The sequence below is a fragment of the Miniopterus natalensis genome, chromosome 8 (assembly GCF_054644295.1).
Source record: "Miniopterus natalensis isolate mMinNat1 chromosome 8, mMinNat1.hap1, whole genome shotgun sequence".
Classification (NCBI taxonomy): domain Eukaryota; kingdom Metazoa; phylum Chordata; class Mammalia; order Chiroptera; family Miniopteridae; genus Miniopterus; species Miniopterus natalensis.
The window spans coordinates 19,996,998-20,017,132 of record NC_142088.1 but is presented as its reverse complement, the minus strand read 5'-3'; the positions used below and the strand labels follow the sequence as shown (position 1 = coordinate 20,017,132).

The window sequence follows — 20,135 nt, the reverse complement described above, 5'->3', positions numbered from 1 at the left end:
CCACTCAGTTTAAAGAAAAGAGAACTTTTTCCAGCAGGAATCTCCAGATAGCATTCATTTAACAAGTATTATTTCAAGTGCCTACCATGTGCCAAGCACTGGGAAGCGAACAGTGAACTCAGGAATAGTCCTTACATTATGAAGCTCATAGTTTATTGGGAACACATGAGAAAACAGGTAAGTAAAAACAGCAGTTAGCAGTCCACAGAGGCACTTGTCCCTATGCGAGTAGAAAGTAGAGGTGCTTGTCCCTATGCGTGTAGAAAGTCTGCATTCTATTAAAGATTTCCTATTATTTTATAGAATTTTACAATATAAATTTAAACCAATCATGACTTAATTTTTGAACATTACTGACATTGCTCAATAAGTTCATAACAGGGGCATCTGATTCAGAAATAAAAGATCAGAAAGAAATGACATCTAGGACAAGTAAGTTTTGACACTTAAGAATATTTTCTTGGCCTCTGAGCTTTTTTATCCAGTATCCTGCAGGTTTTCAACTGGCTCATTTAGAGGGTCATCGTCCCTCGCCGTTCCCTTCTCTCTGCTTGCTGGTATCCAGCTCTTCCCTCAGGAGGTCCCTAAGGCACTCTCCTCAGAACCCTTACCTCTAGCAGGAATCTCATGGCACTTGGCATTGAACATATGTTCCCTGTCTTGTCTTTCATCGCTTTTTTTGTTTCCCAGGCTAAGTGGTAAGATCTTCAGTTTAGACATTGGGGCACATACCTTTTTGTAGGTGCTTGATGGTTTGGGGGTTCATTTAGCACTGCCACCAACCAAGGAGTAAGGTGGCCCTCTAGGCTAGGTTAACAAGTTTACCCCATCCAGATTTAGAACTACAGTACAGAGGAAAGGTAAGAGGACTGTTTTTCAAGTAAGTATTTGGCTTCTAAAAGCAGTTTGATTACCTGTCCCACAAATGAAAGGTTCTCTGAAGCCATTTCTTTGGACTGGAAACAGTACCTAGAGGAGAACAAGTACATTTGAACTTGGTTATCTTTCCCATCTTGACTCTCTTATTATTTTTCTAAATGGTGGAGATAAAGGTAATTAACAATTTAATCCATTTGTTGTTGTTGTTGATACTTTTTTTTTTTTAACCTCAACTCCGTGCATTGCACAAATGACTGTAAGACTGTAAAACTTCAAGGAGTATAGTTTTCAGCTTCTGGTTTTACCAAATTGTAGTTCACTAAACCTCACTTAATCAACTAAGTAGAGAATTCCCCAGTGGGATGTTAGGATAGGATAAGTATGTTGTAAATAAAACAATTAAAGGGCTAGTTCACACCTCATCAAATTGCTTAACCACCTGATAACAGTTAACTACGTACATTCCTCATAAAATGCATGGGGCAAGGAGGCAAATTAGAATCCAGCTTCTCTGAAGTGGGACAGGCTACCCTTGAACCGAGGTCTGGTATTACCCTGCTGAGGGCTGGATTAAACTGGCACAGTATGGCCTCTGGTCAGGAAAATATCTGCACAATGCCTCTCAGAGGGGAGTGCCAGGTCTGATCCAGAAATCCCATTAGCAAGGCAGGTTCCCTTCAGAATTGCAACCTTTGAGCCCCAGGAGTAATATAAGATCTTACATTCCTTTTACCCCAATTCTCCTGCAATGAACTTTCACCCATATCATTGCCTTCCCGCTTATGAGAAGAAAAGCAAGTATTACGTTACAGATGGAGAAACCAAGGCACAGATAAGTAAAGAAGTCCAGCCAGGTCACCCTGGCAGAGGTCAGGCTGAAAAGCAGCACTGTGACCTGAGGTCAGTGTGGACTGGAGCCTGTGTGGTTTCCTGGACGGGTCATGAAACCGTAACCCCCACCTGTTGACTCACTGGGGCAACCTGTTCATTTTACAGAGTTGAAGATAAGGCCCGAGAAAGTGAAATGACTTGTCTGAAACCCCCCGGGAAGGGGTCCCTTCTCCACTCTTCAGATCTAGCACAGAGCCATTGACGGGGACTTTATTTTAAAGATTTAAAGGTGATCAGGTGTGGAGATAGGAATTTTAGCCCACTTCCCAGTGGGCAGTTTGGATAGCCAGCGTACACCTATAAGCAGAGGATGTAAACTGAGTACAACGGTGCAGAAATCTAGAAGGTGACATTCATTCCCACGGGGCAGGGGCTGCAGACCTAAGTGGCTATAGGGGCAGGTGGGAACTGTCAAGGAGAGAAGCAGGCCAGGAGCACAGCCTGAGGGGGGCTATGTCCCTGCCTCGGGGGGCGGCTCCAGCTGATTATGACCTTGGATGTAAGGCCTGGAGGCCTGAATTTAAACAAAAACAGGAAAGCTGAATTTTTATGTGAAAGCCCTCAATGTTTAAATGTCAGCAACTAGCTGAAAAAAAATGTAAATACCATGTAAGCCTAGATATACTGTAACTGTGTGTGTGTGTGTGTATATACACACACACACACACACACACACACACACGCCTACAAGTTGCAACCTCTCAGGATTTCCTACACTGACACACATTGATGTGGAGTGGGACACACAGGGTCCATAGCTCTCAGTCATAAATTTTAGAATTGTTTACAAATCGTTTACTCGCTCATTCTAGGTCTTTGGACAATCACCTTAAACTCTGTATTAAAGATCCAGTTTTATTTCTTTTAAAAATGATTGTGACTTCAAATTCAACAAGTATTGAGGACTTCTGTGTAATTGGTCTTTTTGTTTGTTCATTTGCTCTTTCTCAGTCAGTTCCCGTCACAACCCCACAGCAGAGGAAAGGCAGGAGTAATATACCCATTTTACAGATGAGGTCATTGAGTTTCAGAAAAAGTTAAGTCACCTGGATCACATGTCTACAAAGCTCCTTGCTCAGTTCCAGCCCAGTGTAGTGCCTCTGAGTCCCACACTCTCCCCACTCACTATGCAGAGGTGCATCCCAAGATCCCTCAGAACTGAAAACTGAGAGCACCTTGAGGTCCTAAGGGCAAGCCTAGAATCGCATCTCTCCGGAAGTTCAAGAACAAGCTGGCAGGGGGCAAATGATAAATATGTTTTATTTGGTAATGGCCCCTTCGTTTTAAGTCACTTCAGCATTTACTTTTAATTAATTTCTTTAAATTAGATGCCTTCTACTTATAAATATTTGCTTTCCTATGATAAGCTTTCATTTAAATTATTAAAGCTACAGCTTTGTGACTGATTTTAAGAATCAAGATTGCCGCCCTGCTGATAACAGACTGCATGGATAAAATGGGGAAATCGCCTCCTTATGGGTACACACTCCAGCCCCCAATACAGCACTCAAAAAAACAGAAGCGAGGGTGGATTTTCCGTTTTCTTCGAATTGTTCAAGGAGTAAATCAATAAATCAGGGAATTAGAGAACAGATGTGGGATGAAATAATATCTGAAGGAGCTCACTCACAGTAAAAGCTTGTATTGCTCTGTCTTTTTAAAAAGCACTTATCAATGGCTCTGCACCTACATATTAGTTTGCTGAAGGGAGTAGAGGTGGGGGCGTAGGAGGGGGTTGTGGAAAGGCTCAGGACAGTAACTGTACAAGAGCACTGGACACAAAAAGAAGTAATGACGAGAGAGGTTTCACAGCCCCAATCAGCTGGAGCTATGATAAGTCTTGATTTGCTAGCTGCTCCATTTTACCAGCATCAAAGGCGAGGATGGCACCCGAAGAAGCTGGGCTGGCAGTCAGACTATGTTCCAACAGAAAGAGAAGGGACAAAGAATGCTCTAGTTTCAGTAGAAGGAGATTTGAAAGTAACAGGTTGGTAATGATGCTAATAACAGGTCTTCACCAGCCATGTAATGATCAGCACAGGATGAAGAGGCCAAGGCGGGACTGGGGCGCTCAGGGCTCGTCATCAGCACCGAAGATGCTCTTAATAACCTTTATTATTTGTTGAAAATCATTTTGACAATATAGTTCAGTAACCTTTGTGCTGTAAATCCATTTCATCTGCAAAAATGAAAGATGAATAGAATGTGACGTTACGTAGAATCTGTCATGCTGATGCTGTCTCCAAAGTGTTCGGCCAAATAATGAGAGGGATCTGGAGAGGAGGGCTGAGTGGAGCCAACAGCTGAGCCTTGTGCGGCCACCAGGGCCAGCCTGGGGCTTTGGGGCCTGTTTAGCACGGACAGATGAAGTCCCGGAATGACCCTCCAGACTTCAGTGAACATTATCATGAGGTGCTTCAGTTCCACATCAGAAGTGGTACAGAGAGGCCCCTGGTGCTTCCATGTATTATGTAGTGGAAAGTGGAGAACGGCCCCATTGCTGTGGTGCTGGATATTGGGGAGACTGTTCGAATAGAAACCTCCAAAATACACCCAGGCATGAGTGTGGCTGAATCCATTTTTAACATCCAAACTAACCCCACATGGAGCTTTGGGGCCAGACTGTGCCTCCTTCAGTGGCCTCCTCCTCCAGTTGAGGGTGGGACCAAGAAGCTCATGCTACTACTAAGAGAAGGATGAGGAAAGTTCTTTCCACAGGATACCTGCATGGGGATGAAATCCAGTCAGTATTTGAGGTGCTAATGTGAAAACCCTTCCTACCCAAAAGTCTAGGGGCCCAGCACTTATTTTTACATTGGTCCCAGTCCATTTGTCTTTCAACTACCTTATAAGTTAAATACTAACACTAGCATGCTCATTTCTTAAGGCAGAAAGGAAACCCAGAGGTTTGTGAAGTACATTATATAAACCTCACTTAGTCTTCTAAATTTGAGAGAAAATATTATCTGATGTTTAAAAAAAAAAAAAAAAAAAAAAGTTTTATGGCAGATCTCGTATTCAGGCCCAAGCAAAACACTTAACCAATTGTCAGGTTTTAAATTCAAGAGTATCATATCCAAAAAAATGTAAATGCTCACACAGTCCCCCAAAGAAAACTGAGTTCCCCTCTTTACAAACTCTGCCACATTTTCATTTGAGAGAAAGTGCAATGTGCTCGAAATTGCTTCGGAGTTGGTGGCAACTGGCTTGGAGGTTACAGAATTCAGCTGTCCTTCAGATTCGTGTGCACCTGCTCTAGGTGGTTGAATTGCTGTCTCGGGAAGCTTCCCACAGCTCTGCCTGCCTGTCTGCTAGCCCTGATCAACTATTGCTAGTCCAGTTGAAAGGGATTTGAGTGAAGTAAGGCCGTGCAGTGAGGGTGGACAGCACAGAATATTTAAGAGCATTTTCTAGAACCTAATGTCTGGCCGGAGTGGGGATGGCAGAGGGAGTCTAGATTGCCCGCATGGCTGACTGTAGAGGATGTCATTCTCCAAAGGGACCCTGGAGGAGCAGGAGACGCGGGGAGGGGTCATTGTTTACCTTCGTACCTGTGAGGGTTGAGTGCTCGCGGAACCTCCACGCGGAGCCATCCCATAGGTAGTTCAGGTCACTCTCCTGCTCCAGGTCATACTGGATAAAAGTCACACTCCTTAATTCTCCCCTCGCTTGTGGCCAGTAGGGGACAAGCAAGGGAGATCAGAGGCTACATGGCTTGAATCTGGGCCCGCCTACTTGCTGTGTGACCTTGGTCAAGTAACTGAGTCTCTCCGCTTTTCCGTTTCCTCACCTGCAAACCAGGGATGACAGCACCTACCTCGCAGCGCTGTTGTGCTGGACAAGCAGGTTAATGTGGAGAAAATGCTTCGGATGGAGCGTGGCCTGCTGTAGGCGCTGGGGGCAGAGCTGCTGCGCTTGGCAGCCGTCGAACCTTTGTAATTCTAAACTCGGCTTTCGAGGTTTGTTCCCGAGCTCATCGAGCAGAGTAGTAGCACTGTTCTCAACACTTGTATTTCTGCTTCTGAATTTCAGAGTAAGAGAACTGCGGTGGCAGGTGTCACTGCGGTCTTAATGAAATTATGGTATGAAAGCCCTTCCCGACACACACACAAAGGTGGACATAGTTGAGACTTGTTCTCTGCGGTCCTGGCCCTTAGTGAAGAGGGATGCTGCTGATCTAATACCATAGGTAGTTTACATCCGAATCCTCCTATTGCCCAGCCATAGAAATTAATGGCAGAAAAATGGGGCAGGTAAAGATGTGGCAGCTATATGACGTCTGAGTATCTTCTCCAAAAATTGTGTGTATTACTCTGAAAATATAATCTAAATGGATCAGGGTAAAACAGCCCTCATGAATGGTGTGTTTTTCTCCTCGTATGTCCTGTCTGCAGGCAGTGACCTGGGGCAGACAACTGTGCAGCGCTGCTCCTAAGGGGCAGGCAAAACCGTCTTTAGAATTCAAGACCCTACGCTCTTGAACCTGTTGGCCCTCCAAGTCTAACCTTGAAACGGAACCATTGTCTCTTGCATGACAATTTGATATAATCTTTAGTGTTTAGATATTGAAATTCCAGGGCTACTGTTGAGAGAGAGAGAGAAATTATTTTAGTAGCCTAACAAGTTATAATGATTTGTTCCTTTGGTTGCCATTCTCTTTAAATAAAGTCTCTTCTGGGGTTAAAAATACCGTGGAGTAAGTATATGCAGGTGTCACTCGGTAGATTTCACTTCTTTGCAGCCACTCACAGCAGTTTTGGCTTCAAAGATTCCTTCTCTATACATGTTACCCTTTTTCGTTGTCCTCAGCACCCACTTTAAATATCTCGCTTCCCCTCATAAAGAAAATTATTTTAGCAAGACCATTTTTAGGGAATACCTCCTACCACCTGATAGGATGAAACATTCTTAAGGGCCATTTTCCAGATAACACCTGATAACAGGTTATCTAGGACCCCATAGTAATTGCACATGAAGTCTGTGAGTAACTGAATTCTTGTTTGTGGTCAATTACTGTAAAACATGACAAAAGAAATTAAATGTGGGCAATCAAAATTCTAAAACTATCTTAAACTGTTCAGAAATGTCTTCTGAGGACTCAGCTGTTCTCATTCCTCTTTCATTTTCTTTGTAAATATTTCCTTGGTGTTCACAAGGACAAAAGGCATCTGCTGATAAATCTCTTTCCACTCCAGTTCTTAGCAAAGAGCGAGAGTCCAGTCCTCATAACGCTGTGGGAAATGCAAGTGATGAGAGTGACATTTCTTTCTGAAAACTGTCTCTGTAACATAGGCCATCAAATGATTATTATAATTTACAATTCTGTAAAATGTGCAGAAGTCATAGCTGTGTAGTATACAGTGCGTAGGGCTCTGCTACTCCTGGCCAGCCACATCCAGGCCTGGATGGAGGCAGAAGGCCTGGTAACTGGAAATCTGACCCTGAAGGAATTTCCAAACACAGACTGAAAGCATCTCTGGCCACATAGCACGGGGACTCCAGCGCCTACAAGTCTATTCGTCTGCGCCGATCTTTTTTTAGCTTTGTGTGTTTGTTGAAGAATCAGAGAAGAAGGCACCAACATCAGCTCCCTACTAAGGGATCTACATGTGGCGCACTTGAGAGTAATATAGCTTCGCCAGATGTTGACTTTCTGCCAAGGGGTATGGGGACCTCTCTTAACACCAGCAGTTTTACATCATGTTACTTCCTTTTATTTGAACCCCAAATTTGGTCACAGTCAATTAGTACCAAAAAAGGAAACCCATAAAGACTACCTTGGAAGTTAAGAAATTGTCTCTGTTTTGGCAGCTATTCGCATGCCTAGTATTTTACAGAAATTAAGAGGACCAAGATTCTGCCCTGTGGAAGCTTTTCCTTGTGCCTTTCACACTTTTTACTGCGTGTCTTATTTTTACACCTGCTAAACTCTGGCTCAACCCTAGCTGTTTCCCCCTGTCACTCTTCCACCTCACCTGTCCTTCCTCCTGAAGGGGGCCGTTGGATGGGTGAAGCAGTGGTTCTGTACTCGGGCTTCAGACACATAGGCGACTCGTGATCAGCTATTTATTGCAAAGATTTGTCACTGACCCTTGAAGAACAAAAGGTTACAAATAATTTCTTTTGATAAATTAGAGCAGACTGAAGTTTCTCCCTCGATAATGTCACCCCCACTCACTTGAATCTCCTTGTGTTTTGTTTTGTTTTGCTGAGTGGGAGGGGAGGGCATTCAATTCCAGCAGGAGGTAGAGAAGGTTGCATAATCATAGCCTCTGCTTCTCTTGCACACGTGTGGTTTATATGAGTTCCCCGCCATGTGTGTTCTGGTGGAGAAAAGGTTGGGAGGCCCTGTGACAGAGGGGAGCTGGACATGGCCTCTACCTCAGATTGGTGTTTATCAGCCCTTAAGCTCAGGTACTTGAAACTGTGGTGGCTGCTGCTGGTTTCACCTCTGATGTCGCCTCCCTAAGACCTTTCATTTGAGATCATATGTACTATATTCTTAGGCACATATGTAAGGATCTTCCTCAATTGTTGTGTTCTAACAGAAATAAAGAAAATTTCTTTGCTGGACTATAAGAAAAACAGTCCTTAAATGATTCTTGAATAAATACATTCAACCTGCACCAGTTAGTCATGTTAACCTCACTAGTAAGTCAAGGCCATTAAATTTGATTCCAAGATTTATTAAGCACCTACTGTGGTTCAAGTACTATGCAAGACAACCGAGATAAGAGAGTATACTTTCGTTCTTGGAAAACAAGACAGATATAATAATCTGTGCCCCGATAAAGTTTACAGTCATTTTGTGTTGGACTCAACCCAACACTTTTCTTCTGCCCACTGCCACCCCCTTCCATCCCTCCTTTTTGAAAAATTAGAGAGTAGTCTTACTTCAACCATTGTAGCCTCTGAATCTCAATGGGAGTCCACTTTCTCTTTTTATTCCTCCACCCACCTACCTACGTCCAGCCCCTACACACATCTGACCCTCTGTGGTTACTGGGTGTGTTATTAGGTTTTCTCTTTAAACTCCCATGAACAAATTCAGCATGCATTTATGGAGCACCTATGGTGTGCAAAGCCCAGTGCTAAGATCTGAGGGAGGGAGATCACTAGATATATGAGGCTCAGTTTCTTCCTTCAGGATGCTTGTGCTCCAGTGCAATAGATAAACGAGTCACAGGGACTCAGTTCACCCAACACTGAGCCCTTTCCCCATATAGGATGGGCTTAGCGAGCATAGGAGCATGCCTTCCATCTTTCCATAAAATGAAGACTGTTGGTACCCAGGGGCTGGCTCTCTGACCTGCTTAGCCTCTGATTTTCAGCCCTTTTTTTGTTTAATGAAAAATAGTGGCATACCAAAATGGCAAAAGGAATAAAACCTCATATAAAGAAAGTGATTCTTATTGTTTCTTCACATGTCAATATCATATGTCTTTCTCATGTTTAGACTTAAAGGTCAACATTTATTATTGCATGTGTCTGTGTGATTGGAAACTGCATATCTGAGATAGTTCCTGTACGTTTTCCAAGCAAAATCTGACTCCTTTTGTCCTCAAATATGAACCTAATCAAAACTAAAATAAAAAAGTAAATAGTGAAAAAATTTAAGTGAAATTTTAAAAATATAGATATTTTCATGACAGCTTCCTTAAAGAATTATATTATAAAGAAAGCAAATATAAGCTTGTTTCTCTTTCCTTAAGTAAATATGGTTCCTGGGTGAGATTTTCAATGGGAAATTGATTTTAAGAAAAACAATAACACATACAAATGAAACTCACGAGGTCACATGGAAAATGAGGGGTCTGGAAGTTGTGATACAGTTTCTATTTGGATCCCTGTTTGCATCAGAATCTCCAGAGGAAGCTGCCACGGCGTTGCTCAGGATCGACTCAGGCAGCATCGGTCACTGTGATTAAGCATTTCTTAGACCCCAGAATGGACTGGTTTCTGTGCTACAAATACGAAATTTCATCCAAATAAAGAAACTATATAAAGAGAAACTCAAGATTAACAAAGCTAAAATTTCAGCTCACTCCCTCTTCTTCCTTTTGCCTATCAAGTTTGTTAGTTAATGAGAAGGGCTTTTTTTTTTTTTCTGTTTAAAAATCATTGCTTTAAGAGAGAGAGAGAGAGAATACAATATTGAAAAGCACTTAGATGTTGTTCTGGGAAAAGTCTGTAGAAAATTCTTAATTTTGAGCAAAAAGTTATTACAAACAACAGCAGCTCCCCCCCCCCACCACCACCACCACCACCATCATCAAGAAAAGGAAAATTCTTCTAGCACTCTTTGAACCTTTAACAGTGTTTTTATAGGCCAGCTCATTGTTTTCCTTCTCTCTGAAAAATTAAAAATGATAACTGTTTCTGATGAGTTCTACAGAGTAAAGACGATTTCCCTGATTTCATTTCTTGACAAAGAACAGCTACCTTACTTGGTCTCTGCCACATGTAAGCAAACTCTCAGGCATGGAACCTCCCCTCAGAGGAAGCAACATGGGGCCCCAAACTATCTGCTCCACCTGCCCTGAGAGGTGGAGGAGTGGCTGGGGCGAGGTGTGGGGGAAGAGATAGCAACTGTCCCCATGTGCACTGGCCTGGTGGCTCTCAGGGTGGCTTCTGCCCCGTCACCACTTGATCTGGGTTTTCTCTCCAAAAATAAAAAATAAAAACAAGGTGTGCCTGTCTTTTATAATGTTCTGTTTTAAAAGAGAGAAACCTCCAGGGAGAGAACAGGACCCTAAAAGTCCAAGGCCTGGAATTCCTCCTTTCTCTCTTTCCATTTTAAACAGGAAACATCCAGGCTAAGAGGGTCCGCAGGGAGCACCGGCTGTGTGTTCATTTTAAAGCAGATAATGTTTGTGTGTTGCAAATGTCAGTGATTTATCCCCAGGGCTTAAAATGAGTGCAGAAAAACCACATGTTTCACTTCATGCAGGGAAATATCTTCAGTAGATTTTGAGAGAAAGCACAGGTTAAGGATTTTTTTTAAGCGTTTCAGAAATCTCTGACATGAACCAAAGGAAATAGAAATGAGCATGGGGGGGGGCTCCAAATATTTTATGATAAAAGATATAATGAATGCTGGAAGTTTCCTAAATCAAAAATAAAATTCTCAGGGAGAGAGAAGATGAAATCCTGATCCTTAATTTCTCCTGGCTGGAGTGACAGATACACATTTGTGCCCGATTTGTCACGGGCGATTTAAAATAGAGCGAAGCACACTGCACTGAATCATAGCAGTTGACGCTATAATAACTTGTACGTAAACAATTTAATTTTTTTATCTGAAAACTCTCGCTAACTAAATTACCCCAAGCGCAAGGATCTATCTTTCATTATTATACATAGCTAAATTAAGATATAAAGAAGTAGAGAGGGAGTTCTGCTGTTCATCTTGGTAAATGTGCTCGCATGCTGCTTTCCACATGCTCAGAGCTTGGAGCCTGTCAAACCTCCACTGATTTGAAGAACTTACAGAGCTGTTTTAACATCACACTGCAGATTACAGGCTGATTTTGACCCTCGTTGATGGTGTCTGATTAACCACAGACAGTCTGCTCTCACAGCCCTGTCATTTCTTTCAAGTGTTCAACCAGGCTGTACTCTGACATTGGAGAGCTTTTCATTAATTATGATTGTTGCTGTTTTCCTTTTAAAATATAATAAAAGGGAGGAGGGGTAAAAAAGTGGGAAGGATCTGGGGGAGATGGTGGTGTATATGCGCACAGGAGGTTTATGGGATTTTAAGAGCCACAAACAGAACTCATCTGTTTAACCCCAGGCTAGATAAGAGGCAGTCATCTGTTTAGAGACGTATTGCTTCTGTTATGGCAAGTGGATCAGAAGATGCTTGTTGTCTTAGCAGAAAGATCTAGCAGGGTCACTTTCTGTGAGTGTTTATTCTTGCCCTGGACCTTTCTGGGCACTGTGTGCCCACCGGTGACGCTGTGTGACGTGCAGCTGGCTTGGCTTTTCCCATCTGCCACTGGCCTGGCGGTGCTTCTTGACTGCAGGGGAATTGCTTTTAGAAGTTCTAGGGGACTAGCTCCCAGCTCTGGGTTAGGACTTTTTCTAGGAACTGTAGAGAAGGGTGGGCACACTAGTCCACACAGGGATGTGACAGAAGACAAAAAGGTACACCAAGACTACGGCCCATGTAAAGAGCACCCACGGACCTCGGAGAGAAGCGAGTGTCATCCAGGGGCACCGGATGGCTCTGAGTAGCCTGTAGCTTCTCCCATCCCATACAGGCCCCCTTCAGGGAGGCAGAGGGAAGGGGTGGGATATCACAGCCCTAAGGGAGCTCAACTCCGCCTTGTTTAGGAAACTCGTTGGGCCACTATGATAAAGGCCAGCAGAAGAGGGTATGAACCAGAGAGAAGCACATTCTCTCAGGCACTAGTCCGAGCGTAAGCAGCCCTGGCTGACATGGTGGCTCCACGGTGGCAAGGACCCAGGCTCTTGCCGTGTGTGGCTCTGCCTTCCTCAGCGCGCGGCTTTCCCCTCTGGTCTGAAATGGCCATTCCAGTGACCAGCACGAAGAGAGGGTGAGCAAAGAAGGTTCCCTGTCTTCTTTTCAGGGGCACAGGTCACTTCTGCCCCCAACCCAGGGGCCATGCCCACCTGTCCTCCTAAACATGGGGCAAAGCCCTGTAGCCTCCGGGTGGGCACAGTGGGAGGGTCAGCACACACGCATTTATTAAGCTTACATTCAAGCAGTTCTTAGGTGCTGCTTGGCCCGCGGGGACCCCTGTGGTACACTAAGGGAGACTGGGGAGTGCGGCCTGCAGCGGGGCAGCCAGCCCGGCAGCTGCTGACACAAGTCTCTTCTCTCTCCAGGGGCGGACCGGATCCCGCAGACTATCTCTCGGCAGCACCCCGAGGGCTCTACAAGGAGAGGGAGCTGCCCTACTACCCGGCGGCTCATCCCGCGCACCCGCCCAAAGGGAGCTACCCGCGCGCCCCGGACCTGAGGGTGGCAGATCTCCGCTACCCCCAGTACTACCCTCCCCCGCCGGCGCCGCAGCACAAAGGACCCTTTCGCCAAGACGTGCCGCCCTCGCCCCCTCGGCACCACAGGGCGCCAGCCTATCAGGAAGTGGGCAGGCCTGGGCCCCGCGCGGGCAGCCCAGACCAGTACCCCTACCGAAGCCAGGACCCCCGGCAGAAGAACCCCATGACTGCGGCCGTGTAGCTGAGCACCGCCAGCAGCGAGGCCCGGGGAGGAAGCCAGCGAAGCCACCCTGCCTTCAGGCCCCCTTCCCGTGAAGACTGTCCTTGGGACGCATTAGGGGTTGGTTTAGCGGAGATCGTGACACCCGACTGCTGATTAGAGGGAAGAGGAAGGGACAGGCGTTTGGAGGGTAAATCAGGAGCAAGAGGAAGGATGGGGCCATGGAAACAATACTGCTTGACATCTGACACGTTTAGGGCGGTTGAAGGCAATGAGAGCGCCTCTGAAGGAGCACATGACAGAGGAGGGGCGCCCCGGGCGCCTCCCTGGTCTGACACCCTGCAGGCACGGGGCCCACAGAACCGCAGCCTGCAGGCCGCCTCCGCCCTGGATCGTCTCCCTTCAGAAGCTAAGCTTCCACCCCGTATTAAGTCTGAAGAGCGGCTGCAGACTTGGGTATCTTAAGTGAGTAATTTTTTCCATGAGAAACAACCAGCAAGCATGACTTGTGAGCTCCTTGAAATGTTTTACACCCAGAGGAAGACTGCATTTCTTTATCTGTAGAATTAATTTCTCAGGTTCCTGGTACCATTCGTTTGGTATAAGTGTTTCACGTTCCCTCACTTTTATATAAAAGTAAGATGCGAATGCAGTATTAGAGTTCTGGGAGAGTGTGCGAAGCTAGGCAGAACTTCTAGAAGGAACATTATTCCAGGGACCACGGTGGCCAGGTTGAGAGGATTGAAACTCCCATGGCCCTCACCTTCCTTCCCCCCATGTGCCAGGCACAATAGCATGGGGAGGAGTCCTAGAGGCCCCCCCAGGTCTCCTGCTCATAATTATTATTACTGGGGCCTCTGCTTTAAGCTTCCCACTTGAGGGCTAAGTGTACTTGAGAAAAACAGGGCCCACTGACTAGACCACACAGGAAACAATGCCCTGGAGGTGCCAATTCCAGACTCAGTGCCAAACATCACCATCTGTACCCCAGGGACAGGGAGGGGCTGACTGTGGCCTTTAGAGACTGATAACCAGCAGGTAGTAGATGGTGGTGGCTGACCTTGTGTGTGTGTGTGTGTGTGTGTGTGACCAGTATGAATAATGAAAGATAAAAATGCTTTCTGGAAAGTGTGATGAGTAAGGGAATAATAAAGGAAAAAAAGAAAGAAGGGATAGGAAAGGAGGAGGCACATAAACGAGATCATTCTGTATCTGCTATATTTCATTAACGAAAGTCAGGGCAAGACCAAGGCCAGGGTGTCCAATTGGGAAATGAAGGTCTATGGTTTCAGGAAGCTGAACCTCACCCTCCAAAACCCATCTCAATCTCTTTTGAGCTTTGCAGCTATTTTTCTGTTTATTTCAACAGAACTTCTAAAACTTACAACCTGGCCCAAATGAGAGTACAAACAAAAGACTGAGACACAGTAAAACATGGGAGCAGCAGATCCAATTGTCCAGTGACTCTCGCCATACTTTCGGCCCTTTCACATTCTTTCTTTAGTCCCTCCCAAAAATAAAAATGTCTTGAGTTCAATTTAGAGGTATTTTGGTCAACATTAAAATACCTCTGACTAATAGGATTTAATAAATTATAGTATTACTGAATATAGAGAGTACCCATCCAGCCCAGTTTAGTCTTACTGTTTTTAATTTAAAATAGAATTCCGTTACCAAGAATGATACAACTGCTGGTTTTAGATTTAAATCATGTCATTTACTGGACTTTAAGAGGTATCATTTTCTCAACTACAATTACTATGGTCTTGAGAATGGGCTGTCAAGTCCTTTTTGGCCCTCTCATCTCTCTCAAGCCAGGCACCTTTAGATCATTTGCAGTTTGTGCGGAGAGGTAGAGGATCTCGGGCCCTGCTCACCCAGAGGTGGGGTGCAGGTGAGCTGTAGGGTTTCCCTGCCAACATGCCGAACACTGCCTTTCCTTCAATCTAAATAAACCTTGAAGAAGAAAGTGAGACTGTGAGAGTACTGCAACTCAGTTTAAAGCATTGAAAATCAGCTCTTCAATATGTTCCATAGTTTAACCAAATGTCTGTGGACGACTGGACATAACCCAACCAGAAGGCTGCTTCTGGACTAAGGCCAAGGCTCACAAGAGGTGGCCTGGGGGAGTAGTATAAAGTGAGAAATTCTATGTGCATTGGAGAAATGACCTTTGTAGGAAGAATGCCCATATTTTCACCACGTTTCCACCTTGTGAGCACACCTCCTAAAGGCAGGCTCAGGGTAGGTTGCTCCAAGCATGGTTTTGTGTTGTATACACAGTAAAACAGGTGCTAATCCTGAGGGGCAGCCTATGATGGGGAGGCACTATTAAGGTGGACCACAAAATGATTATAGCAGTTTTCCTTTCTTGCTTGAAGCATAACACATGCCCCATCGACCCTGCCTGGAAGAACCCAGCATTATGTGTATGACAGGGGTCCCCTCAAGCCAAGCAACAATTAAGAGCAGCTTGAATGTAAGCCTTATAAATACCTTTGTCCCAACCCTCCAATTGTCACCAGAGGTTACAGGAGTCTTTCCACCATTTAAGAGAACAGGCTGTTTAGAGTATTTAGAAGACCAGGCTCTAATCAGTAGGTACCCAGAGTAGCAAGAAATAGTTCCCAGTTTATTTAGGGCTTTGGAAGAACTCCATCAGGTGTCTCCTTGTAGCTCAGGAGGCTAATACCACCATCACCATTACCATCCACCGCCCCCAGGAGTAGATGGCACAGGGAGCGCAAACCCATCGACCCCTACCCACCTGGCTCGAGATCTGACCACTGGGTCATTTAAGCCTTGAAGTGATGTTTTGGCCTCAAGTCACTGAAAATTTTAGAGGGCTGTTTTTGTCCCTTTTTACAGGAGTAGAGAGATGAAAGGGAGAAAACCACAGCAAACTTTCAGATGAAGGAAAATTTAGTCTGCCAGGGCACACAACATCTCATTAGCCTGTTGTGTCACTGGGCTGTGGCTGTGTCACTCTTGGTGCAATAATTGCTCCCCACTATAAATCTGTGAATAAAGGCAAGCTCAGAGACAAGAGCATTTACTTAAATCACAGTTGAGTAACGAACAAAAATTAGAAGAAAATTCCTGTGCAGCTCATTATTCTTAGGTGTTTAGGTCTGTGTGCATTGACCCCCATAGGCAACACCGAGCAAAGATTGTATAATCAAGAGCGTGGTGAGATCCACAGTCCCACGGTCACTCCATGGAGGAAATCTGCAACGCCTGGTAGAGGAGATTCGAGACTTCACTGTAGCTTTATTTTTGCCACCAACTCAATAAAATTAAAACATGGTCCATTATTTCTTCCAAAGATTTGTGAACTTCTTATTTTCTGAAGGAAATCTACCTAGCGACTTTTGGAGTTGTCAGGCCTGAAGCTGGTATGCACAGAGATCAAGCCTTTAAGAGTGCTTCTCCTCCTAGCCTATAACCACCACATTTCTTTTCATTGGAGGAACATCCTAGCATTTCACAGGGAGAGAGAGATCTGGAGAGTTTGGTGTGGAGAGGAAGGTGTGTCTGTCAGATCCCCGTCAGCATTAAACTCTGAAATCCACGATGAACGGCCTTCAAACTGGTGCTAAATCGCATAGACACCCTACTGCTTTCTGAGTCCATGAGCAACAGAAAGTCCAGATTTAGTACAATTAGGCAGGAGGGAGTCATCTTCCCGAACATGCTACAGGAGTATTTCTCTGCACTCCCAGTTCGCACTGACTTAGGTGGAAATGATGCCACAATGAGACCACAAAGAGGATTCTCCATAAGATACCCCTACAAAGTCACCTCTCTGATAAAAAGAATAAAAGTTAGATACCTAAAATAAGCCTAGACTCTCACATGCAGCTACGACTTCTAAGTGAAACTCTTTCTCCCTCCTGTCCTTAAATAGTCATAGAATCACACACCGCCTGACTTGCAAAGATGGGCTTAACTACCTAGCGAGTGGAGAGCGAACTAACCCACTGCCCTGGCGCAGCCCTTCGAGAGAGTGCTGTTTACTACTGGAACATAGAAACAAAACCTGCTGTGGAGACAGTCACTTTTTCTAGTGTTTTCCTGTGCTTATGTGATACCAAGTCTGTTCTGAATATAAGAATATATGAATCATATTTTGGCATATGGGGGTGGAGAATAAGTTCTTCACAGACTTTTTAAGATGATTCCATTTGTACCACAGAAAATGTTTTGGATGTTGTTATATATGAATATACAAATTTTTCTTGTTTTATTTTGCATTAAAATAAAGCTTTATTCAGTCAGTAGGGCGTCAGAGTCTTGGTTTTCACCCACCATCAGTTTGTTTTAGGAATTGATGAATGAATGGGTTGGTCTGGTCCTGCTTACCCGTGAACAGAGTGTCACAGGGTAGAGGACAGAGGAGTAAGTATCTGTCACGTGCTGGACTCCCCAAGAAACAGATGCTGAACCAGCAGGATGTCTATTTGGAAGTGCACTTGGGTTCAGCACCTACAGAAGGCAGGGGAAGGAAGCAGGAAGCGAGAGAGGGAGGAGCTGTGGCCCTGCAGAGTTGTCCCAAGTTGATCTAGGGATCTAGGCCTTTATCCCCCTGTGTTGGTCAGTGGATATGGGCTACCCCTGGGAGGAGGTGAGACCCAGGCCGAGGCAGTGTTCTTTGCTTTGGGTGAGGCAATGTATTTCACAGCTCCATACCATGACAGCGTGCAGTAAGCACGGCCATCCCTGTTCCAATGCCCTGTGTCCTGTGGCTCCTCAGTCATCCTGCAGGACCCGGATAAAGCGGGCTCTTTCCCCATGAAGACTTAAAGGCAGAAATTGGAGACTGGCTCCCTCGTATCCATCCCACCTTCTTACAGCAAAAGTTCCTACAGACCAGAGAACTAAAGCTGGAGACCACAGTTCCTTGCAGTTTGAGTTCCACCAGGCCCAGCTTCTACCAATCAGATGAAACACCCTGGAAGACAGAACCTAGGCCGTCTTCGGCTGGCAAACTTGGTAGCAGAGGCTTTTGGTTTTACTGCAGGAGTGTCCACTCTAGCCTCCTGGGGATCCAGAGGCTGAGTGTCAGCATGGTTCACAGCTGAGGAAAAGTGATTCTGTTGCCGATAGTTGGGCCGTTGGCTTTTTGAGGCCCTGACTTTCCGATCTTCGAAGGATACCAACTCCCTCAGTGAGCCAGCTCTGTAATGTTCTGAGATTTATTCCTGGAAGCCCTGCCAAAGCCTGCTCCTCCAACCCTTCCAACAATTTTGCAAAACACCTAATTCCCCACGTTAAATCCCTTTCGGTTTAAACTAGCTGGAAGGGGCTCGGTTATCTGCAACTAAACCCACCAAGACACCTTGCACAGCCCTCCTCCTGAGGCCGACTTGGTAATTCCATCCTGTATGTTACCAAGATACTTTCTGCAGGTCCTCAATAAAACTTTTATTACCTCGATTACAGTGATTAGTTTCCACGTCTGTGTGGCCTTCGAAGGAGTATCGGATTTGCAACACATTGCCTGGCTCTGACTCTCTGCTCAAGACATATTTGTTGAATTCATTTGAATGAAGAAATGAGGTGTGAGGATTCTTTTTCTGAATTGCTGCACTGCTGACGTTCCATCTCACGGCTCAAACCATAAATCTCAAAGCCCTGTTGTTAAAGATCGCCAGGTATTATTCTTGAGGTGAATGGTGTTAGCTAGCTCACGTGGGCAGGCCAAATTTCAATTTAAAACATGAAGCAGGCTGGGAGCTCGTAAATGCAATGGGTAATGCATTATTTAGAGAGTAAAGAGAGACCTAAGCAGAGAGAAAATGTATTACTTACAATCTACTAAGATGGAAATACTTCTAGTGACAGATGATTACTATTATTATTGTATAATTCCCTGGATTTGGGGCTAGTGCTTTGCAATCACTTGCATTACTTGTTCCTTTCAACAGCTGTAGGTGGTGAGGTGGATGGATGGCTCCCTGACTTTCTGTAAGGAAACTGAGTCCTGCACACGATGGTACTGGGATAAAGATTTAATGAACGCTCTTTAGGCAAATCTAGAGGAACTAGAGATTACTTCGTAAGTGTCTTGACAACCAAGATTTCTTTTTCTGCGGCCCTGTTTATCCTCACTAATTATTGTTTACAATACATGCTGACTATTTCAAGATCACAGTAATGTTTGATTCTCATATAGTCAAAGAATATCAGGGTCATACTTCTTTAACAGCTGAAGAAACTGAGGCACGAAGAAGCCAACCTGGTGACCCTGGGCCACATTGGGGAAGAAAAGGCTGAACTTCCTTTATTCATTATATATGTTTTGAGAATCTACTACGTTCCTGGCACACTGTGCTAGCTGCTGAGAGGGTTCTCGGTGGTGTGGGTGGGCACCTTGCCAGCTCACACTAGAAGTGCGACCCTCGGCGTGTGGCCAATGGGCATCGTCCCTGTGCCTGCCTAGTCACCGGACTCTCAGAGGTCATCTGTCAGGTTAGAGATGGCCATGTCCCCTGGACGAGGAGGGGAGATGCTTCAGCTGTCAACATTTAACACTCCACTATCATTCCTCTGACTTGAACCTTCATTTGGCTGGTTGTTCCTGTCTCTCCCCACAGAATCCTAAGTTTGCTGCATAAAAAATAGTGTATCTGGGCCCTAACAACCCTTCACTTTGTACTTCTTCTGCCTAGTCCAGCTAATAAGTACAAAAATAAAGTGAGATTCAGTTATAGCCCAACAGATACTTCCTGTCAGACACTGTTAAGTGCTACAAAGGATCCCAAACATGGAAGAGCCTTGGATTCTGTCCTCAAACACTCAAGAGTCAAGTAGGAATGAAAAACAAGTGTACAAAGAACCAGAACTCAGTGCTGACCATAGTGAACACCTAAGGAAGGTGGGAATTGCCAGAAGCCTGACTTTTGACTTTGGGTACAGACAGGATCAGGGTAGGTCTTATGGAAGATGTGACATCCGAAATACCCCTGGAGAATGGGGAGAATGGAAACAGGCCATGCAGAGAAGGGCTCTTTCCAGAGAAAGAGCAGAGCACAAACATCTGCACAGAAAACCTCCAAATACGTATGATGGGGGAGGGGGGACAGGATATATGGTGGGGAGGGAGAATTGTAGCTTAATAATAATAGCTAACATTATTAAGTGCTTAGTAGGTGCCAGATACTGGCCTAAATATTCT

The 20,135-nt window shown here is 45.0% G+C and overlaps 1 protein-coding gene across 1 annotated transcript in view; it reads left to right on the top strand.

The window, feature by feature from the left end:
- The window catches only part of PARD3B (par-3 family cell polarity regulator beta), an 852,378-nt gene extending 835,143 nt beyond the window's left edge, over positions 1 to 17,235 (top strand). The window contains exon 23 of the mRNA XM_087819630.1: positions 12,625 to 17,235. Coding sequence (XP_087675756.1) covers positions 12,625 to 12,979 — 355 coding nt within the window. The 3' untranslated portion in view covers positions 12,980 to 17,235. The remainder of the gene's footprint in view (positions 1 to 12,624) is intronic.
- Positions 17,236 to 20,135: the final 2,900 nt, after the last annotated feature.